The sequence below is a fragment of the Canis lupus genome, chromosome 2 (genome assembly GCF_003254725.2).
Source record: "Canis lupus dingo isolate Sandy chromosome 2, ASM325472v2, whole genome shotgun sequence".
NCBI classification, from domain to species: domain Eukaryota; kingdom Metazoa; phylum Chordata; class Mammalia; order Carnivora; family Canidae; genus Canis; species Canis lupus.
In genome coordinates this window covers 53,877,777-53,901,505 of record NC_064244.1, presented here as the reverse complement: position 1 = coordinate 53,901,505, position 23,729 = coordinate 53,877,777, and the positions used below count along the sequence as shown (strand labels likewise).

The following is a 23,729-nucleotide window of genomic DNA, read 5'->3' as shown; positions in this document are numbered from 1 at the left end:
AACTTTTGCCACTTTTGTATTTTATTGTGGAACTGAGTTTTTTTTTCTTTTACATCAAATATCCTCAATGGAAGAGGGGATATTGCACACAAATATCATAAAAGCACTACATATTACTTTCACTGAAAACTAATTTTCTACATTAGATATGACTGGATAGGATAGAAGTGATGCAGGATTATAAGACATAATACCATACACAGCTGCAGACTGACACAAACACCATTCAGAACAAGAGAGAGGAGTGGAGGTGCTTCTCAACCGGGCTCAAGACCACTTCTTTCCGGGGCCGGAAAGAGAAGGGCTGCATGCAGCGCGGGTAAGCACGACTCAGAACGGCTGCACGGTGTTCTGGAAAGGGCAGCCCGGTCTTGATGCCTCATCTTGATGGCTCCTGTTTGGGGAGCTCCAAACGAGTGCAGAGAAGCTAATTATTTTTCCCTTCCTTTTCAGTTTTTGATGCTGCCTTTTAAATTAATAAAGTCAGATTTTTTTTAATAGTCAATAGTTTTAATACCAGGTGAATAACCTAATTGCTTTCAAAGAAATGCTCATCCCTAGGCTGCTTTTGGTGTGTTGTTCAGTTGGTTAGAAGATAAAAGCTTACAGTTCCTTTCAAATGGAAACAAATCTTTTCTTCTAAAATCCGAAGCACAAAAAAAAAAAAAAGTCATTAATCTAACTCACAATATCATTACCGAGCAAGAACCTCCTGTGACAGGTGACTAAAGAGAGGCAAGAAAAGCAATTTCAGAATTGTAGAGCAGCTCCTGAGAGCTGAAATTTGGTAATAGAGAGAAAAATGGAAGGTGGTAGATTTTCATTAGCAAATGATTGAATCTTATTAAATGAGTATTGAAAAGCTCCTAAACTGCATAAGCTATTGGAGACACTTAAAACATTCATATACACTGGGGAAACCATTCACTAGGATATGTAAGGTCTTAAAAAAAAAAAAAAAAAAAGAATTTTTTTTTTTTTTGAACTCCATGGAAAATGGTGTTGGGGGTGGGGGAGGGGGTCAGTCATTGTATCCAGTCCCACCACAAGACTGAGAAAGCATGCATGGGGGTTGGGTTTTGAGAAAGGGGATAGAATTCATTAAAATTGAAAGTGGAGGATCACCTCTAACATTTAGTCTCTGTAGAATTTTTGCTTAAGAATACTACCAAAAGTTCATGATCATGAGTGCCCTCTCGATGGAATCTCATCATTGAAACAGAGCGTAAATTCCTTTCACTCGAATATTCAATCTGTACAACTGGATTAAGTAATCAGTATGAATAAAGCTCCTAGAAGTCTGTGTCCATCTTTAGCCCTCACCATGAATGTACACGGTACATTGTCATGGCTGTTACTAAACCAATTGTGTACTTATGGAACTAGCAAAATTAGGTTAGTCACACAGGTAGGAAAGGTGTCTGGAAGGACAGGAGGAACCTGCAATGCAAATCTCGACTTTCCTGGTATATTCCAGCTCTGTGGTCATCACTGAGAACAATGGATGGAAAAAGGTACTGATACATTTCATAGGAAAAAGAGCCAGCTGACCGGTGTCAGCTTTTGTATATTTGTCCCATTAAATCCCATAGCAAAAAGAAAAGAAAAAATAAAGGAGTAGGATAGAATGGTTCTAATTGAAGACTGGCTATAATTCTCCAAGATGTTTGTTGGTTTAAAGGCAAAATAATGCACATTAAGTAAATTGAATTTGGGAAATTGGAAAATAATTCCTTCTTCTATCAAAGAGAAATCAAGCAGAGGTCTGGATTTGGCAAGAAGGCTGGAAATCAGTTTCTCTTCCCATGTATTACGTGGACACAACCAACTCAGCTTAATAACTAATCAGTAAATAATTATCATGAGTTCTCTTAGGTTGTCTCATGAAAGAAGTCTGAAGTAGGTAGTTTATACTCAATAAAATCCATTTTTGTCACCTTGAGTTTTCCATTTTCTGTTAATTTTTTGTACCCTTTATCAATGTGTTGTTCTTAAGGACTCTAAAGAAATGGGGTAATAAATAAAAGCTGCATTTCTAGAGAAGCCTAAAAAAAATAGAATATTAATTAAAAAAAATTAAAACATTTGAAAAATGTAATTCACAGCATTAAGTAGACTGCAGAGGTCCTCCGCGAGGGGACCCTGAAGAAGCATTGTTTAAACCCTCATAGTCGTTAGCAGTGCAAAACACACACTTACCAGACAAAAATCAACTAAAATGTTAATCTTGAAATAAATAACTAACATAGAAAATAAAATGAGGTCACTGTTCACTACTCCGTGGATCTTAAGAGTCTGCAGGAAACACAACGTGACAGAGCACAGCACAGGTGTCACTGAGAAGTTTGCCACATCTGAACACTGGGCGCATCGATCTGCAACTTGGAACTGGACGTCCGCTTAGACATGATCTGGTTTCCGGATTCATAGTTCAATGACGACAACGATGGAAATGATCTCTGAACTCTACGGGATGAATCGTCGGAGATGGGAATTCATTTGCTTTCAATGAATTATTTCTCTTACTTCCCTCCCCCCCAAAAAAAAGAAAAAAAAGAAAATCCCAAAGCAAATTTTTGCTAGGGTTCTTTGAACTTGCCTTGGCTCTTCTACCTCATGGTTCAAGATCCTGAAAGAAGTATGTGGAATACCACAGGGTGACGTTAAAGGCCTGGAAAAGTAGCCTACCATGCCATTCTCCCCCACTCTCAAATAACACGTACTCAGATTTTTACGTTAGGGGGGACCAGGGGGTGGGATGTATCACTATTCCTGGTAGTTATGGGTTTTAATAAATATTATTACTGCGATATCAGACTTCAATCTCACCAGAACTTCAAAAAACATTTTTTTCTTTTTTTTTTTTTTTGTCTTACGAAGGACTTGGGGGAAAAGAAAAAGGCTATCACTTGAAATTTTCTTTGCATTTTCCTGTAAATGAAAACATTTGTTAAAAAGTTCATCTATGAAAAGTTCTCACATATCTAAAAAAAAAATTCTTCTGTACACTTGTTCCCATGATGCTGAAATTAATGAAAAATTAAAAAGAAAAAGAAAAAGAAAAAGCCAATGTAAGACAAAGGAAGGTAAATACTGTACACTTGCCGAGAAACCTCTTCCACCATAAGATTCACTGTTTTCCCAGTTCTGATCATAGAAGCCATTTCAATCTTGGAACTTGCCATAGTAAAGAAGCTACGAAAGGCTCAACTTGTTTGGCTGAGGGGCCATGGGCGCACGGAGGTGGTATTCAACACGCATGACTCAGCATCAAACCGCTGCACCGATCAGATCAGCTTCTAGGACCCCCACACGCGCACACACTTGCTCCGTGAACTGGAGTATCTATAATCCTACACGGATGTTTTATAAACTTGCGGTCTCACGTTAAAAAATAAGTGCATCAAGTATCTTTTGTACATTCAAGTCACTTTCTAAGGCAAATTGTCTACCGTATGTACTCCCAACCGCTTTGGTATTTGCTTGTTAATCGGGGTGGACTTGGGTGTTTCCGCATGCAGGTTAAGTGACTCCGAGTGGACTAACTGGGTGGACAAATGCTGGGAGCATGCCTTAGATCAATCTACTCGTGTGTCTGAAGAGTCTGAGAGTTCCGAATGGGGTTCAAACCACTCGCTCTTCCAGTCTGCGCTCTCTACATCATGTCGGTGCGCAGCCTTCAAACTGAAGGAGCTTAATTAAGGCGTGAAAAATCTCACATGCCCTCAGAACAAGTTCTGTTCCCTTCTTTGTTTCCTTTCGGCTAACTCGTTCTAGAAAATTGAGACCCTTTTTGATGCCTCAGACTGACACAAGTTGAAAACTTTGCCTATGTAGACTATAGAATACAGGCTGCGTGAGAAAACGCGGCCCTAAGTGCTGGTTATTCCCTCCTCCTTACCCCACCTCGCTCTGTCTCCCTCTCTCTGGGTATCTCACCAGCACTCTCTACCATTACCTCTCCTTCTCTTGCATCCTTTTCCTTTCTCATTCTCCCTCCCTCCTGTGTTCTCTCTCATTGTGCGTGCGCGCTCTCTCTCTCTCTTTCTTTCTCTCTCTCTCTCTAAGACAAATGCCTCTACCTAGCGGAAGTCAGTTGGGTTTGCTAGTGCATGGTTTCCAAATGTTGAGCAGAGATGAACTGGGGTGGGTATTTTTGCAGTAACTTGAACCCTACTGTGGGAATACTGTTACTTCCCTTAGCAAATCAGCGAAAACTAAGAAATATTAGTGACTTGCATCACCATGACACAGTATAGCGTTTGGCAGGTAACAGTTCAGTGACTTATTTAGACGAATTGACTCTTTAGAAAAGGTGGCGTTTCAAATTGAAGAATTTCTGGAAACAAAGTTCAAATCCTGTGGTGTGGCTGGTCTTGGTTTTTTACAGTTCAATCTTGCATGCAGGAAAGGATTCATCTTGCATAACCACTGTGCTGCTGCTTGCTAAGACCATGATGTTGAGGTCCTGTTGTTTCTCATGGGTCTCTTGGTACCATTCCCTCATCACTTCTGAGTCATGAGTAGGGATCAGGGTTACCTGCAGGGAGACAGAAAATAGTTGGTCAAGAGCAGAGCCAGAAACCAGAGGGGAAAAAAATAGAACAATAATAAGGCTATGAGTCAGACCATTCAAAGGAGGGTGAGGAGTGGGCAATTTCCTACTTTTTATCCAATATGAAGGATTTTTCAACTTACATTTTCTAGGAATCAAAGCAGCAATGAATTAAGGTTTTCTGGGAGACTTGAAGACTGGGACCAAAAAAGACCTCATGACCAGTCAATCAGTTCATCTACATTCACCATCAGGTGTTCAAATATTCAGTGTTAAGAGAAGAAGGGTTTCCGTGCAGGTGAGATCACTTATATTTCCTATCACCCAGCTGAGCAATTTTGCATGAAAGATACTGTGTATTGAATCCAAAGAGCTTTAGTATCATTGCTGCTCCATTGTGCGTAACTGATACTTCATCCTGAGATTAAAGATTTGTATCTTTGTGTGTGTGGCTGGGGGTGGTGGAGTGGCTGGCTGGTGGCTGGCTGGTGGCTGGCTGGCTGGGTACTGGCTGGAATGGTAAAAATTCCATCTACTATTTATTAGGAGGCCACCAGGTGTTTCTCATGAGATGTAATATGCTTAACTAGCAAATAATTCTATTTAATATTATGCAAACAGTTTACTAGGTGACTGCAAAACCAAAGGTAAAACTGAGATAAGCAAAGATTCACAGCCAAAATAAGAGAGTGGTTCATAGCCCGTTTATGATGTTTGGGAGCTAGGAGGGGTCCTGTTGGGGACCATCCTCAGCAATGCTCCTGCGGGATTTCACATCGACAGGTGATTTTCTAAATGGCTATATCTCTTGGTTTGGTCACATCCATGAAACACAAAGGAGAAAAGACAATTCCTTTGTAGCTCTCACATGGAAATATCATTTTGATTCATACATAAATATCCTTGGTATATTAGGGGGAAGGGCAAAGCATCTTGGGCCCGTTTTGTAGATAAGTGAATTATGCCTTAGGATGGTAAGGCTATGATTATTGGTGGTGCCAGGAATAATATTCTAGACTTATTTTGTGTGTGTGAATCCACTTTGTCCTCAAGATATTTCACGTGTAAGAGACCCATGGGGTACCCCATGCGGATCCATAATCACACCGGTGGTTCTTTAAACATGTTTCCTTCCCTCTGCCTCTGGACACAGCTCCATGTGTGGTGTAGACACTGTCCCGGGGCTCTTACCTGCATGTTGCTGCCCCACTGGGCTTTCCCTTCCAACAAGGCATCCAGGACAGCCCGGCTGGGCTCCTCAGCAGCAGGGTCATTCCCACTCACCACGTAGTAGGATGACCTCACTCTCTTGAAAAACTCGACATCAACATTCTTACTATTGCTGTGATTGGGAATATAGCACAGGTCCAAATACACAGGGGGGCCTGGAGGCACAGCTGAGGGCTTGGAGGGCTTGGTGGTTCCCGGTCCTTTGGCAAATAAAGAGAAAAGCCAGGGTCACAGAAATGCGAAGAGACCCACTAATCTGGTACTCCTTCCCTACTTATCCCCAAAAAGGTACTGCAGGACATGCAGAGAGTGTACTGGGCATTTCCCTCTCTCTCTTGTAAGGGCAACTGGAGAAAACAGAACATGGCTGTTTACCAGCTTAGCAGGAGAAACAAAGAATGGGATCGTTTCCCTCTGTGGACAACCCATTAGAAAGAAAAAAGAATTCCAAGGCCTTCCTAAACTATGGAACTAGAGAGCCATACTCCTCCTAAAAGAGCTGCCAACGTGCATCCTAATTTGAAAAGCGATCTAAGAAACATTTTCTTTTTTTTTTTTTTTTTTTTGAAAGTCAGAAGGAAGACTCTGCGTGTGGTAAACCACAGTGGAGCAACGTTAGCCATCCATGTTAGGATCTCATGTGATAACAGTTCTGCCGATAGCAGAATATTATACCCCAACATTTGACTTAGCAAATGGCTCAGATATAAACTTCCTCTGACCTCCAAGGCCCCCAGAACTTGGCCTTGTTCATAAAGTGATGAAACACTGCATTCTGTCCTAGCACGGTGCTCTGGAAAGGCAGACATCTCTCCCGAGGCAAGCTGGCTACCAACCTTGGACGAGAAGATGGTTCGGAAAGGCAGCTTTGGCTAACCACTCAAGACCTATCAGACCAGGGAAAGGGGCATCTGGCCGCCGACATTCCCGGTCTAAATCAGAAAGCCCAGGCCAAGTCAAGATTCGGATTAACTCAGAACTTTCCTGGCACCTTGTCTGCTGAGTTGGCTTTCTGAGTTGTCCTGGCTAGAGGGTTTAAACTTTTTGGAACATTCTTAGAACTTGCATTCTAAGGCAGTGGTGCTCCAACCTAGCTGGGTAGTTAGCATCACCTAGCAAGCCTGATACTGATGCCCCAGTCCCACACCCCAGGGTCCAGCTTCACTGCTTTAAAAGCATCCCAAATAATGCTAATGTGCAGTCGGTTGAGACTGCTGCTGTAAAGTCATTTAAAATATCAGCTGGATCCTATGTACTTAATCCTCTTTCCTTTCTCCATAGGATAAAGGCTGTCACCACAGAGTCAAACCACCAGCGAATTCCACAACTGTCCAGCTTTACTTTTAGGAGTGGGGGAGTCACAAGAATCAGCCAAACTGCTCTTTGGATACACTAACTCATTTTAATGAATAACCAGCCATTTTAATGAATCTGAGCTACAAGGACTCAAAATGTCCATATTTGGGCCTACCAAACCAATTCTGACTAATCGGAGGAGTCCATGAACTACTGTCCTAACAATTAAAAATGGCCACGGCTTTGCCTGGCACGCTCCATGGCGACCATCAACACCGAATGAACGTTGCTCGGACGTAGTAGAGAACTGACAGCCGTTGGCAAAGGTTGGTTTTAAAAATCACTTGATAATGCGGTTTTGTTGTTTTAGAAATCTATTGGAAAAGTACCTTCAACATAAATTCAAATTAACTCCTCTTTATTTGTTTCTTGGCCTTAAAATTAATCTCTTTAAAGGACACCAAAAAGAGAAAAATGTCTTAAAAACCCCCATTATGTGGGCTAGAGTGGCTATATTTGGCAAGTTTGGTAGCAAATTTCAGTTGGTTTTTATCTGTTTGAAAGGATTTCATGTTTTCTCCCAAGTGCGGGTCAGTTGCCAACTCTTTCAGACCAAGAGATTCATTATCTGGTGGTTTTCCATTAATTCTAAGCATGAATAAAATCAGTTTGTTTTCTGCATGCATGTACAAAGGAAATGTGATGAGAACGCAGGCTGGAAATTGATCTTCCATGTTGCTCAAAGTAAGACTTTGCAGCTATAAGTGATAGTTCCTAAAATGCACTGAATTTGAGAGTCCCAAGTTTCATCAATCAGATTTTTCCCCAAATAAATGAGAAATGTTATTCAAATTATTTTTTGCTGTACATGTTTGGGTCAATTAATATTACTCTGTGAACTGCGGTCTGAAATCCCTGACTACTTAAAGCAAATAAAATGTATTAATGGAAATCCCTGTGATTGGTTTGAAGCAAAGAAATAAAGCCGGGCCATTAAAGACCTGTTCCATCAAAAACCCAAGTCATTGCTGAGAACCTAATGAATAAGGGAATTAGGATCAAAACAGAAATGATCAGAAGTCAGGGATATCTCCTCCTAAGTGAATTTCAACCCTTAGGTTGAAAAGGGGGGCGGGGAGAATAAGAAGAGCCTTTGACGCTTTTCTCTCAATTTGAACTGGGGACTGGTCAACTGAAATTATGATAGTCATTGGCCAATAAGAAAACAGAGCACTGCCTTTAATGTGGACGTAGCTCTAGCCTAGCAAGTTTTTTAATTTTTCTGATTCTTAATTTTAAATGTTCTAACTTCAAATTTGAAAATGTTATAATTTTACTTTAAAAAATTTTTTATAAAAAACTCGAATCTAAATCTTGGGCCTACACTGGTCACGCCAAGCTTGGCTTGGCACTCTGGTTCTCCCTAAGCCTTTGGGAGCTCCCAGACTGTCACCTTGGCTTGGTTCTGAGGCCAGGGTGCCTGAGGCTAGAGCCAACACAGTCCTCCGGGGGAGCCTGAAACACACATCCTTGGTTCTGAAGGTTTAGAACAAGGCTGTGGTTGCTGTGTTGCAGGATGGAGCAAAGCCAGGAAATCGTGCCTGGTGAACCCAAGCTGCTCCGGGCCACATGCCGCACCAGCCTCAAGCCTACGTCTACGCCACGTCTAGGCTGAGATCCACGCCTTCGGCAGAAGAGAACAGTTAAAGGGACGGGATTGTGGTACTCTCTCATCTTCCCAGTATCAAGCCACATGGAAATTCAGAGGCTCCAAGCAAAGTGGAATAGTTGTGGCCCACATCAGGGTGTCAGCCCTTCTACCTACCTGCAGCTGCAGTCTTTACCGATTTAGATGTGGAGGCATTGGCGGCATTCTTGGTGTCCTTGTCTTTCTCCTCCCCACGTGCAGCTTTGACCTCAGGAGTGGTAGTGGTTTTTGTTGCCTTTTCCACGGATTCCTTCTTCTTAGGAGAAGCCACTCTGGACACCTTATCTGAGGATTCTTTCAAGCCCCCTGGTTTGGGGGAAGCTGCAGAGGGCTTAGACTTCCCATCACCCTTTTTGACAGGTGACGACGACTTGGTCTTTGTACCTGGCTTTTTGGTTTTGGTCTTCTCTTTCAGGTCTTTCTTCAGGGCTTTGCCCAGGTTCTGCTCAATAGCCAAGGCCTCCGGGTCCATCATGGACACGTCAGGGTGGCGTGGAGAAGGGCTTCGGTCCTGCATGGGGGCAGGAGGTGGGTCCATGTGTTTGTATGTGACGGTTTTGTCCGTGGGGATGGTTTCGGATTCATCTTCAGAGTCGATATTTGCATCTGCCGTGATGGAAGGGCACTCTTCGGTCTCCGGGGGGACATCAGAATCGGTCTGGGATGGAGCCGACTCGCTGACTGAGGTGGGAGGGGTTTCGTCACACTGTCGCCCCTGTGGCTTTCCTCCTGGAGGCGGTGGGGCACCCCCTGCTTGGGTGAGGGGCTTCTCGGATTCTTCAGTTGGCTCCTCACTGGCAAACCACTCGAGAGGATTGGGATTAATGAAGGAGGGCGAAAGTTCTGTCTTGGGATGCTTGTATTCACAGGAGGACACGAGGCATAAGTCGACATCCTGGCGGGCCTCTGAGGGGGACTTCTTTTCTGCAGTGTAGCACTGGTCTGAAGTCTCATAGGAATACGTCGCCGCTTGGGGGGTTCTGGTGATCTTCTCTGCCGTCTCGTAACAGTACGTGGAAGCATCAGGGGCTCGTGTAGCTGTCGTAGACGCCTCATAGGAGTAGCTCTCGGGCTCAGGGTAACTGGCAATCTTCTCAGTGGTCTTGTAAGAGTAGCCGGAATCCCCAAGTGCGTGGCCAACATCTTCAGAGTCATCGTAGCCATTGCTGATGTCATCCAGGAGCCTCCTAGACCTCTCAGTCTTTTCATAGCTGAAACCACTCACTTCAGGGGTCCTCATGGTCTTCTCACTTGTTTCATAGCTGTACTCCGCCTCTTCAGGGGTCCGGGTGGTTTTCTCGGCAATGTCATAGGCATAGCCACCATCTTCAGGAGTCTTGGTGGTCTTCTCAGTGGTCTCGTAAGGGTAGCTGCTGTCACACGGCGATTTTGTGGTCCTCTCTGTCTTCTCATAGTAATAGTCACTCACGTCTGGGGGCCGGGTGGCTTTCTCATAAGACTCATAGTCGTAAACTTCTTCATCTGGGGACCTGGTTGTCTTCTCGGGCTTTTGATAGGCATAGCTGAAGTCACCAGGCGTTTTCCCTCCACTGTCCTCCACACCAGACGAGGTCAGATCTCTGTTCAAGGCTAGCTGGTGTTGCATCGTATCGAATAACATCGAGGCACGGAAGCCGTAGGGCTCTGCGGATGCGGCATCCATCGGTGGAGGAGAGGAAGTGTGGCAAACTGCTATGTTCTCTTTAACGGCAGAGGTAGAATCTGAAAAGCTGGGTGAATACAAAGGAGAGGACTCTCTTGGGGTCAGTGGAGAGATATCAGATTTTGGTGAGAGCTTCTCTCCTTCTAGACTTTGCACTTTTTCTGAGGTGAGTGAGGCATATAAGGATATATCTCTGGGAGGAACGACATCGGATAGGGTGTCTTCTTGGAGAGGAGATGCTATCTGAGAGGGGGTGTGTGCTGAAGAGGTGGAAGGGGAGGCCTCAACCTGAGACACTGAGATGAGCTCCGAAAGGTCATTGTCTTGGGTGTAGGAGGGCTCCTCCATCGGTGGTATCTTATGTGATAAACTCGAGTCCTGCATGTCGGAAGGACTGTAATCTACTTCGGTTGGCCCATTTTCAGTGATGTGAAGCATACCTGCACCCACTGTAGGGTGATCTGGGGACTGTCGACTAAAGTCCATAGCCAGGGAGTGCTCAGGGGACTCCTGGCCAAATTCAATAGACATTGAGGACTGTTCCGACCTGTGATCTTGGACTGGTGTCCTGGATTTGGCGGTTTTAGGGGAGAAATCCGGTGGAGAAATTGACATTGGTCTTGGACATTCCTCTTTAGATGGAGACATCTCTGTCTCCTGGAAAGTAGTCGGCGTTTGCACAACAGACACTGAAAGGGAGTCATCGACCTCTGTGGAATGTGGGGAGCCAACCTCGGCGTGCAGAGAAGGGGACACGTCATCTGTAGTGGGCTCTGGAAACGAGCTAGTAGCCACGGAGGCTGTGGAGACCGAGGCCACGCCCTCCATGTGAGAATACGTATCCTCTGCCACACCTTCATCCACCGGCGTAGCTGACTTGTCGGAGACCGTGCCTTCAGAAATGGACATCTTCGTGTCTTCCTTAAAAGACCCAAACTGGCTGACATCTATCTGTGTAGGAGACACCTCTCCCCCTAACTTCCTTTCATCCAAAGCCAGTCCAGATTGCGAACTCGTGACGTCGACATCATCGGTTTTCTTTTCTTGACCAAAGTCTTCCTTTATCGGTATAAAGTCTGTGCTTTTCCTTTCCTCTTTGTCTTGGAAAAGACCAGTAGAAGTCATGTCAGAAACTGGACTTATTTCATCAGCAAAGCCTTGTTTTCCATCCTTTCCCTCAAAGGGGCTCTCGGCGCCTCTGCCAGAAGCCTGGTCATCGGCACTCAGAAAGCCTTCGTAGGCAGATTCGGATCCAATGAGGGGAGGGCTCCGTAAGGGAGACAAAACTTTTTCAATAGGAGATTCCGAGTCGGGCACAGGTTCATCCATGGGGCTTATGGAAGCCCTTTCGTTCTCATCTTTGGCATCACTGAATTCAAAACTCACGGGAACTGCTTGTGGCTTTTCGATTACCTCTGTGGGGAGGTGCCCAGATTTCTCTTCAGTGGGAGACTGGTAGTAAGGTGTATGGCCAGCACTGCCGGTCGCAGACTGAGACGGAGACACCACCTCCAGGGTCTTCTCCTCGGGACTAGCACAATGCTCTTCGACTACTTGGGTCACCTCGGGAGACACGGGGGCTGCTTCCGCCTCTGCGGAGACCTGGATCTCATTGGGGGTCAGAGAAAAGTTCACGCTGCGTTCACCCAGCGGGGTCTTTTCTACGGGTGATGGAGGAGATGGACTCGGGGACGGGCTCTTGGGTGGACTAAGTTTTTCTTCTGAAACTGCTGAGATGGTGTCTCTGATCGCCAGCGTGGCACCGGCCTTCAGGTCTTTCTCGTCGGCGCAGTAAGCATCCCGCAGGGCAGACTTGCTAAACTTGTCCTCCTCCATAGACGACGGTGGGGAGATGGTAGAGGCTGATGCGTTGTAGTCCTTCCCATCCGTGGCATCGGTTTTCGACCCTTCAGATAATCCGTTGAGGGATGCGACAGCGGGTTTGCCGTATTCCTGAGAATACAGCGAGGACTCGTATTTGGTGATGTTTACAAATTCTTGAGACGGGGACTCCGTCTCCTCGTTGTTGATTTCATCGCTCATCACGTCCCGAGGAGTAGACATCTCGTCCATCGGGGTGGGCTCACTGGAAATCTCGATGGTAGACTGCGTGTAGCCGGAGGTGGCAGTGAACTCCTCAGGCTGATCTTCTCGGTTCTCCTCGTCAGAAGCGGTGGCCTCGCTCTCCGAGCCGCCAGGTAGAGTCTCATCGTGAATTGAGGATGCGGGTTCTCGGGCAGGCGACTGGGCTCCCGGTTGCTTGATGGCCGAGGCGAGGAACCCATACTGGTCCTCGACGCCGCTCGCCTCCGCGGCCTTGTCCACCACGGCCATCACATAATCTTCAGCCTCCGCTTTTTCCGGCTCGTATTCTTCTTCCCTGGCATCCTCAGCTCTGTCCTCCTCCTCACCCTCCTCCTCTGATTGTTCGGCTTCTCCTTTCTCCACCGCCTCGTCCATGTCTTCTTCCGCTCGGTCATCTCCGCTGGCCAGAGACTCCCTCTTCTCCTTGACGTGCACATCGGCCTCAGCCTTGGCACTTTCCTCCTCCTCGGTGAGGCTGTGCTTGGAGGTGCTCACGCACACGGTTTCTTCCACGTCCTCTTCCGGCTCCTCGGCCTCCTCGGTCTCGGCCTTCTCTTCATAGTCTCCGGTCTCTGAGGATTCCTCAAAGCCCGCTCCTTCGTCTTCAAACTTTTCAGTGTCCTCCACCCCCTGCTTCTCGACTGGCTCCAGCTCCTCGGGGGTCTGTTCACACTCGCCCTCGCCTTCGGTGGTGGTGATTCCCTCGTCGGGAGACTCGGCGGGCCCTTTGATGACTTCGGTCTCTTTCTGGAGGACATAGGCTTCGACGGGCTCGGCGTCCTTCAGCTTCTCCTCGTCCTCGATCAGCTCCAGCTGAGGCTTCATGTCTTTCGCTACGTCGACCTCTTCGGCCTTTAACTCTTCAAAGTCCTTGGTCAGATCCTCAGGGGAGGACATGAGGGACCTCTCGGCCTCGAGCTCTTTGGCCGAGCCGGCGCCTGCTGCTCCAGCTGCTGCCACGGCCGCGGCGCCAGCCACCGAGCCAAGGGCGGCGGCCGCAGCTTCCGCCGTCTTGCCCTCCTTCTTGACGACCTTAACCTTCCCCTTCTCCTTTGGCTTCCCAGCAGCAACAGACTCTTTTTTGACCGGCTCTTCCTTCTTGGGTACTTTTGGTTTTAATGCAGCTGGTTTTTTGGCTTCAGAGAGAGGAGTAGTTGATTTCTTTGTGTCTTTAGGAAGTTTCTTAATTTCCTTTTTGGGTTCCTTTTCTTCTTTTTTAATCTCCTTCTTCTCCTCCTTCTTAACCTCCTTCTTGGCTTCCTTCAGTGGGGTTTCTTTCTTAACCTCTTTCTTGGGTTCTTTTTTCTCTTCTTTCTTGACTTCTTTTTTCACTTCCTTTTTCACCTCTTCCTTTTTTGGTTTTTCTTCCTTCTTGATGGGTGTTTTGTCCTCCTTTTTAGCCACTTCTTTCTTTGGCTTTTCCTTCTCCTCTTTCTTTTCCTCAGATTTGGCCTTTGTTTCCTTTTTCACTGTCTTCTCCTTGGTGACTTTGGGTTTGACGTCTGTGGTGGGCTTTTCGGCCACCTCGGCCTTCACGGGAGGCAGCTCTTCTTTTTCTTTGCTGGGTACCTCCTTCTCAGTCACTGGGGGTTTGGTCTCTGTTTTTACCGGCTTGTCTTTTTTCACCGTTACCTTTTCTTTGCTTTCAACTTTGGGTGGCTTTTCCACATGATTGGCCTTGGTGACTTCAGGGGTTTCCTCTTTAGACTCCTTGCGTACAGATTTGCTCGGCAGTGGTTTTGCGGCTGGCTTCAGACTTTCTCGGCTGTCCGCTCTCTGTTTCAGCTTCACCTGTTTCACGGCTGGAGCCGCCACCTGGCCAGTTAGGTCCTTCTGGGTGGCCAGCGGCTGTTTCAGAAAGTCTAAATGTTTGAGCTTTTCCAGTCCTTCCAGGATATTGTACTGGGTGCTATTGCCAGGAAACAGGACTCGAATGATTTTCTCTGCAGGGTTTGCCGGATGCCACACGATCAAAGAGGAGACTGAAGTTAGGTAGGAAATTGGGATATCTATTTCTTGACCATTAGGCAGGATTAGTTCAGCCTTGTCTTTGTTGGTACCAGTCCACTGCTGCATAAAATACTGCATTTCCTTGCTGCTCTTGACTGGGTTAAGGACATACATCTCCAGTTTACCAACTCCCATTTTTTGGAAAAGAATGACAGGATCGATGGTATTGCCTACACTTCTGAAAAGAGGTTCTGGCTTCATGGACAACTTATTTAGGTATTGGAGAGTGAAGCAAGCTTCCTCTATGCTTCTCTTCATCTTGATGTTTGGCTCTGGATTTTTCAGATTTTCAGGTACATTGAGAAATACAACTCCTAAGTCAGGGGAGATGAGGTTTTTCATCCAGTCACTATTTGTGGTGGAGCCCTGGGACTGTTCTTCCTCGAGCTCTGCAATCTTCCGCTGTAGCATGCTGTTTATTCCAGGCAAATTGTCATCCCCAATGTGGGTGAGTAGGATGGAGTCCACTCGGTCCAAGTGTCGGATGAGCTTCCAGAAGCAGGATTTCCTTTCGGATCCTCCATTGATGAGCATATTGAATCCATTCACGGCAAACAATGCAGAATCACCCCTCCCTCCTGGAAAAATGTAACAACACGGCTTGGAGAGCTTTAGAAATCCCCCCGATGTGGGAGGTTCTAGGATATCAAAGGGAGATGGGACTTCCACTGATTCTGAGAGATACTCGGTAAACTCGGAAAGTCCTTCCATTTCCGGCAATATTGAAGCTGAGTTGAGTTTAATGTTGATGAAGTCTTGGAGATTGTGTCTGTCGAGATTGGAGTTCTTCCAATCCCCTTCTTCAGGACAGAACAGGGTTAAGCTGGCTTTGTTGGCAGGATGGGTGGTGCTCAGTAATTCCCCAATCTGGGATTTAAAAAAAAAAAACAGTAATAAGGGAAGAAAGAAAAGTTTTAAGTGACTGTCATCACCAATCCATTACTACACATCACAGGGTCAATGTGTGCACAAGGGCTGTCTTTAGAGAAGCTAGCTGGGTAAATGCAGAAATATTTCCATTGTGGTAGGTGATCAGCCTCCATCCTGACCTCTCCCACTACTCCCTTCTGCCTCAGCCACCACTCCCCAACCACCAGCACCTCCTCGGGGACCCCTCCAGCCTGCGTTCCTGCCCAGCAGGGAAACTCCACACCCCTGCTCCAGTTTGAGGGCCAGTGACCATCTGAATGGCTGGTTATGAAGTACTCTGGATAGCACCACTAGGTGCCTGCCATGCAAAAACAGCCTTTAAACAATCACAGAGGAGGTGCCCATGTGAGTCATTTCACCACTTTATAAAATGTTTTCTTTTATTCCACTAGGCTTGACACACTAAAGGAGTTTAGATGCAGTGTACTAGTTGTTGACCACTTTTAGAATTTGGTGGATACAAAAGAAAAAAGTTTGATGTGTTTTTCTTCCCCCGGGAGACAGGAGGTTCTAGATTGCAAATCACTACAAAAAAAAAAAACTACTGGCTCTGGCATCTTTAAAACACCAGTGAATCATTCAGTGGATTCTCTGCAAACCCATATACTTTGATTAAAGTCATGATGATTCAAACAAATGGATAATTTATCATGTGAGCAAGTGGCCATATTTGTCCCTTATTAGCCCATGTTTAAATCCACGGTGAAACATTCTACTTTCTCACACCTCCTGCTTTTCTCAGGGCAACTTGGGTGTGAGTAGCTAAGATCAAACTCGGCTCAAAACTCCTCCAACGCATAGGATGGGACCATAGGATGGGAAGGCAGAGGAGCAAATCATGATCAAAACAGAGACCACAGTTTAATGAAAATGCTATCTTCTTTCTCACTGTGCATGATGGCCATATGTTAAATGGTCTTGGCTTACTACACATAGTGCGGGAGAATCATGTCATCAACTCCAGTCTCCTGCCAGTTGCAGCACAGCTCATAAATCAGCCCAGAGTTCCAGTGAAAAGAGCTCTGAGTCTTTGATGGTTAACAGGGAAAGGGAAAGCAAAGACTTCGCTTGGCCCAGGCATCCCCAAGCCAGCAGGTCTGAACTCTGACCTTCCTGTATTAGAGTGGTTTCCTCCATCTCACACAACCTCCTGGACACTAACATCCCGAGGTGACTAGTGTGCATATGTGTAGGGGGCTAATTTATAGAATCTGGGTTTTCCTACATTAGATTGCAGTAACATAGCCACTTGTGCTTTGTTAGTATATCTGTCCTACATTTTGTTTGAAGGGTCACAAAAGAGCAAAATAATAAATCTTTGACTTTGCTGTTTTCCCCCGACTTGACAATTTCCTATAAAAGGGAGAAGAATCAACTGTTTCGGAAGGTAAGACAACTGAAAAAGCACATCTCGGGGGAGCCTCTGCTCAGAATATCTGCTGAGCAAAGCAAACAGGAGCACCAGATAGGGTCTGTCATCCAATGATTAGCACAGACCCTCATCACCCGTAGTGTAGCACAATTAGGGTTCTCTCCATCCTTATTTTCATACAGAGTATGTGCACACTATCCATGCTTTATAATACATCTTAGGGGAGGAGAAATCTAGGAAAACCCAAAATGCTGTCTTTAATAATGAAATTTTAAAATTTAGTTCATTTCAGTTTTTAAAATTCCACCCTGAGGGGTGTGGCAGCTAAGGGTATGATCCAGCTATGTGTAGAGGGTATTGAAACACCAAGTTCAAGGAGAAGGTAAAAAAAAAATAAATTAAAAATAAATTTAAAAAATCCTTGGGAATACCTCCCCATCTTTTCATTTCCAGCTGGGAAGTTCCTATGCAACGAAGGTAATGTGACCCCAAAAGAAAGCAAGTTTGCACAGAATTTTGAGGAAGTCAAGGATACTAAAAAACAGCAGAGAGCCTGGTGAATAGAAAACCATGGAATATAAGGGAAAGTGGAGAAGAAAGTCAGCACACGTTCTTTTTTGGAAAAGGAAAATCTGGTCTCTCTGGAGAAGCAGCAGCATACTGTGCACGATGAAGCAGAGAGCAGAGCTAGAGAGAGGCCTTCGGGAAGGAGACAGATGGACTAGGAGGCACAATCACCACAGTCTTGGAGCTACACCATGGAAACAGAGTCCCCGCTTCCCCCCATTCCCTGAGCCAGCTTCCAGGCCGGTGTACCCACATGCACGCTGGGATGAGCGCCTCAGGCCAAAGACTACGTCCTAAGAGAGCCCACTCAACCCACGCTTATGCAATGCACAGATGAGAGCAATGAGGAGCCAGCAATGTTAGCAGGGGCCGGGAAACTCGTAAATCTCAGACTTGGAGACAGAGCCTTCCTCTAAAAGAGTTTGGAAGCTGTCATCATAATAAATGGTAGTTAGCATAGCCCATTGTAGTAGAAGTTCCTCAATGGGAGGAAACACACCGTCTGTATCTCTGGATCGTTATGTGTGTTTCCCTGATACACCATCAGCTCCAGAGATGTTCATTAAACTGCACTGACACTGGCCACTTCGGTAGGTCCTGTCCTCCTGAGGTGGCTGCTCTGACCATGAACCTGTCAGTGCTTCTCAAGCACACGGATTGCTACCCTTCCCTTGTTCTTACAAATACAGATGAGACACATGACCGGAAGAACTATCGCCTGGGGGCAAAGACAGTCTTTTTTGTTAAATGTTAATGTCAAAATTCTAATTAAATGCAGGCATACTGGAAGAGGAAGGAAGATATGGGGAATAAATGACTTTACTACAGATAATGAAATAAGATTTGAATTTCTAAACCACAGCCTACTCTAACTAGATTACCTTTTTGATTAGGTTACTTGCTTGAGCAATGAGGAAATACAGTGGACATTGTATCTCTGGGTTTTAGCAAGACATTTAACAAGATCTCTGAATGGGGCGATAGCAGAATTAGGTGGATTTGTAGCCAGTCATATAAATCCCGCTGCTTAGTGTCAACCTGGACGGAAGTCAGCAATGGGATGCCTCAGGGCTCATGTGTGTCCTGTCGAGCACCGACTTGGATAAAAAATGGTAGAAACAGGCTTATCAAATCTGTGGGTGGCATGAAAAAGGGAGGGATAGCAAAATGTGGGATGGAAGCATTAAAACATTCACAGGGGCCCTTGACATTGGAATGATGAAGGCTGAGTCAACTCTAACAGGATGGCACACCAAAGGGACACATGTAAGGGCCACTAAACCAGGAGGGATAATGCAAAGGATTGGGAGATGCTGGCTTAACAGCAATATGCAGGGGGAAGACAGGGATTTTAGATGACAGTCAAATGGATTTATCATAAAGCTAAAGAAGCTTAAACTTCAAGGCTCCTCACTGGCAGGGTCCCCTCCCAAAGCCCTGTACTGAATCATTTTGTTTTCTTTTTCTGAAAGTGAGCCCCCCGATTTATATAAATTACAGCACTCCCCCAAGGTGGCATCCCCTCCCCACTGACATTTAATTATGGATGTTGATGGTCAAACCTACTTATTAGTAGGTTGTATTGAAAACTACAGGAGTCCCTACCACAGCATCCTAACCTGGTTAGAGACCCCTGGAGCATGGTGTCCGGTAGGAGTCATGACATTTTAAAGAAACTAGACCCAAACCAACCAACCAAACTGAAATTGCTGGCTCCATCTCCTTGGCCATGAACCTCTAAACGCTAGACCTGAGCCCCTTGCTCTTCGAATACACTTCTCCTCGTAGATCACTTCATGTGTTTTTTAACATGCTGACGGCTTCCACACGTCTCCAGCCCAGCTGTTCGTTCCCTGAGCCCCTGACTCATGCATCTAATTGTCAGATGAGGCCAAGGCCCTAAAACATGACCAAGACAACTCATGATTTTCCCCCCATCCCTTTCCTGCCAACAGGTTTGAAGGACAATGACCAAAGAACCTAAGAAACGTTGACTATTATCTTCTTTTATGAAGAACAGTGTGCAGAACTGAAAATAATTGATCTGAAGGAAATAAAAACAACAACTGGCAGTGTTGGTGAAGGGTGTCTGAGATATCAAGTGGAAAAGGGAACATATTCCTTCCTTAAAGATACAAAATGAGACACATAAGGAAAAAAACTCTCTTCCAGAGAGACTGAAAAATGTCCCAGGAGACGTGACTTCACTGTCCTCAGGTTTCAGGGAGGAATGGCTTAGCCAGATGACTCTTCTAGCTGTAAGTTCTGGTTTTGTAGTTGACCTCCGATGACAAAGATTCCTACAACCCGAAGCTCAAAATGCACTGGTAATTGTTATTTTTCAGTCCATTTATTTTTAGCTCTTTTCTTTTTTTTTTTTAATGTATCATTTTTGTGTTTCCTAAATGGTATTTCTGGTTTCTCTGGAGCGACTAGCAGATATCAAGGACTGGATAAAAGGAACAAAACTAAACACCAATGACCTTAAAGGTCCCTTTGTTCCTGAGTCATTCTGTACTCAAACCCTTTCTCCAAGGCCACACACCATAGGCAATGGCTCTAAACGGCTAGCGACCATGGTCTAGTCCAGTGACTTCCAGTCCTGTGGGCTGAATTCTAGAGGCCTTGGGGGGTAGGCAGATGACAAACTCTGGAGAAAGAGGGACAAAAGCCCTCGTTTTGAAGTGGTAAAGATGGCACCAGCCATGAGTGCGCCCTGGGGCCCCTTCCTGGGGGGGGGGGCGGTGGGCGGCAGGGCTGTCTGCCTCAGGCCCCAGCTGACATCACACCTTCTGAAAGTAGGGGCTTTAAACACTAAGTGAGTTGATCCTTTTCACTGTTTTTCATTCCCCCCTCCCCCAGGTGGGTGGAGAGTGAAAGGTTGTTAAGTCACCTGGCCCAGAGTTTGAGTTTTCGAGAAGCCTCCAGGCAAGCCAAACAAAGCCGGGAGGTTTACCGGTGATGACAGGTACCCAGAGACTTTCCTGTGAAACCCAGGGCTAAGGAAGCTTAGATGCAGAAAGACAGATGGCCTTTTGCAACACGGGAGACTGAGAGGCCACCAACTCAGCTGTCTTCCTGAGAACTTACTTCAAGTGGAACGTGGAGACTCCTCCTGGGCACGCATCCCTGAACCCCTCTGTGTAGAAACCGGTCATCCATCCACCGTGGGCGGACGGGCCCGACCCCTAAGCTGATGGCCCCGAAAGGCCTAACTACCACACGAACAAAATGAAAGAGGCATGTTGTTTTGGAAAGAGAACTTCCCCTGCCGGGATACACCCTCAAGCAGAGATCACCAAATTCAACCCTTCAGTCTGATTTTACCAAATACCACTGATGCCACATGATATTCAACACCTCACATGCATCATCTTCGAATAAGATCTGCTCATTAGAAATACTAATGACCCAGGTTCAATCTGGCTACTTTAACCGTCTTGTTCTTGGGGCATGGATGTGCCCCATTTGGCTACATGCCTTCCTTTCTTGAGCCTTCTGTTTGTTGGGCTGCTCAAGCAGCCCAAGTTCAAACACCGGGACCAGGCATTAAAAAGTAAGAGCAAGCAGACCAGGAAAAGTATGTACAAATGATGAAGGACATGGGGGCAGGGAGATCCTACCCAAGACGAAGAAATCTTCGGAGTATTCTTCCAGAGAAGGAGACCCCTGGGTTTTCTTTTGGGTTCTATCATCCCAAGTTTCTTTATTATTTTTGCCATCTGTGCAATACGGACTGTTCCAGTCCCCTCCACTTCATCCCCGGCACATTAAGAATGGCTCCAATTCATTATGGATGGGTGCCCCGAATCCTTTTGGTGCTCAGTCATAGAACTACCAAATGTTGGATCATGCAGCTCTGCATATTTCAAAAGACGTGTGACATCCCCTCCCCTCCAGCTCCATCCCCTGCTTTCAAAGTGGAGCCTAAGGCCACAACCAGAACAAAGCAACTGTGAAGCTTAGAGAGCCCACCTCTTGATCGGTGAAAATCTCTATGAAGTTCTGGAAGGAGAAAGAGCCGGACTGGAGAATGAGCTCTCCGGTATTCTCAAAGCACTGCCCGGTGAGCACGAGCAGCTTGTGTCGGGCAGCGTCCGTGATCATCAAGCGCACCTGAAACAAAGCACAGGGAACAGGACGTGAGCCACGCGCCCCGCCACCCACCACCCCACACTTCGTGCAGAGCTGGCCCTTGTCAGGCTCCACATCCGTTGCCCACCGAACCCATCCGTCCCCCCCGGGGAGGCGGACAGAGCCAAGGCTGTGGTCATGTGGTCAACTGGCCCACAAACGCCACGTTCCATGTTCACGACAACCAAGCCACGAGTGGGGCCTGACATCCTCCTAGATTCCTCGTCCTTCTCACAGCAGCCTGCACCGCTGAGTCACTGGCTCCACAGCCATGTCCGCTAGCAGCCCGCGGTCTGTGAGGCTCAGGGAGGTCCCACAGGCTGAGTCACCAAGCGCAGCCCCGCTCTCCCGGCTGCTGCCCCAGGAAGCAGAGGTTTCCACAAGGGTCCCCGGCCAGCCCCTCCCTCACAGGACCCCTTTCCTTCCACACCACCCAGCAAACTCGCAGCTCCAAACACCATCCCCAGTAGGATCAGCAAGGTGCCTGCCACTGAACACGAACAAAGGGCTCCCCCTAAATGGGAATCTTTCTTTTTTTTCTCCAAATGAGAATCTTTTAAATAGAAAGGTTTTGTAAATGGTTTGCACGAAAGGACTCTCTGTTCTTTGAGTGGCAGGAAGCCAGCCTGTCCTTCAGCAGAAACGCTGCTCCAAGCACCAAGGTACTGGTTCTGAGCACAGCTTGGCTCAGCACAGATCCACTGCCAGGCATCATGCTGACACCAAGGAAGGGGGACAAAAGTAAACAGGACATGACACATGGCACCCAAGGACCCCAAATTCCAGTCCAGGAAGCACCTGGCCCCAAGAGTCCCATCTGCTCCACAAGCAAGCCTGCATTCCCTTGAGGAAATCCTTTATTTTTCCTTTCCCACTTCAAGTTGTCTTTACTTTCTGATTCTGTGAATTAGACCCCCGTTGGCCTCAACCTTGCGCCTTCATGGATTATCAAAGAGGCCCTGCTGACCTTGGAGCCGATGGAGGTAGGATCACGACAGGCTCCGTAATGATCACCAGGAAGTGGAAGCGACCCACTCTCCATCAACCGATACATGAATGAACAAAATGTGGTGCATCCACATCATGGAATAGTACTCGGTGGTAACAAAGGAATGGTGTACGGATGGAGGCCACCGTGTGGATGACTCTTGAAAACATTATGCAGAATGGAGGAAAGCCAGACACAAAAGCCACCTCCCGTGTGATTCCATCATCCAGAGTACTCGGAAGGGCCAAACCCACAGGGGCACAAAGTTGATTGGAAGTTGCCAGCAACTGGGAGGAATGGGGCGTGTTGGCTGACGGGCTCGGGGGTTGTAAGGGGTGGTGGACACGCTGTGGGACAGACAGTGATGATGGGCACACAGCTTTGTGAGAATCCTAAGAACCGATGAATCACAAGCTTCAAAAGGTGCATTTTATGGTATGGGAATTAGAGCCGAATTTGTTGAAAGAGGTTCAGAGCAGGGGCGGCAGGGGAGATGGAGCTAACGGAGGCCCCGCGGGCCATGGCCCTTCCGTGTGCACGAGGCACGGCATCCCGAAGGTGCTCAGCCTGATCCAGAGCTAGGCAGAGGGAGCGGCTGTACTTGCTCCCGCCTGGGGGCCCGGGGCTCTGGGACTCGGCCCAGTTCCTAGCCTACCGTCCTCCCCGAGACCCCAGCCATTCTGGGCAATAATTCCAAACGCCAGTGACAATACATGAAGAAGAGCCACGGGCGGGTTTCAATGGTCACAGCCCCAGCCCCGTGGCGGGTGGGCCGTGGCGCTCCTCGGCACCCTGCGGGGGCTGTCGTGATCCCCGCTCCACGGAGGGCAGAGGGTGGAGGGTGGCCCGAGGGCACAGGACAATACACGACTTGCTGGAGGCCCCCAGCAGCCGGGTCCGGTGGGGAGGGGGTGCAGAGGGCTGCGCAGCAAGCCATTCTCCGGGCTACACCCCGCCCCGCACCCCCCCAGGCCCTGCGGGGAGACGGGCCCACCTTACCTCAGTGCTCACGGCCTCGTCCGAGGGGTTGATCAGGACCACGGTCTCCAGGACATCACTTCGGTGATGAAGGATCTTTTGTCCTGCGGACACAGGGGACAGACCGCAAGGGAGCCCTTAGCTTTCCCGAGGGAACGTGAGCTCCCGCCCCCCGTTCTCAGGCCGCCCCCCCTGCCGGGGCTTTCAGCCGAG

The 23,729-nt window shown here is 47.1% G+C and overlaps 1 protein-coding gene and 1 long non-coding RNA gene across 2 annotated transcripts in view; one reads left to right on the top strand and one right to left on the bottom strand.

The window, feature by feature from the left end:
- The window catches only part of MAP1B (microtubule associated protein 1B), an 83,191-nt gene continuing 59,462 nt past the window's right edge, over positions 1-23,729 (bottom strand). Inside the window, exons 3-7 of the mRNA XM_025446907.3 lie at positions 23,538-23,620; positions 21,392-21,532; positions 8,907-15,414; positions 5,747-5,985; positions 1-4,540 (exon numbers count right to left, since the gene is read on the bottom strand). Of these exons, the coding sequence (XP_025302692.3) occupies positions 4,385-4,540; positions 5,747-5,985; positions 8,907-15,414; positions 21,392-21,532; positions 23,538-23,620 (7,127 nt within the window). The 3' untranslated portion in view covers positions 1-4,384. The remainder of the gene's footprint in view (positions 4,541-5,746; positions 5,986-8,906; positions 15,415-21,391; positions 21,533-23,537; positions 23,621-23,729) is intronic.
- On the top strand, positions 4,539-8,097 carry LOC112659804 (uncharacterized). The gene is made up of 2 exons (XR_003136512.3): positions 4,539-4,853; positions 7,067-8,097. It is a non-coding gene; the product is annotated as an uncharacterized LOC112659804 (long non-coding RNA).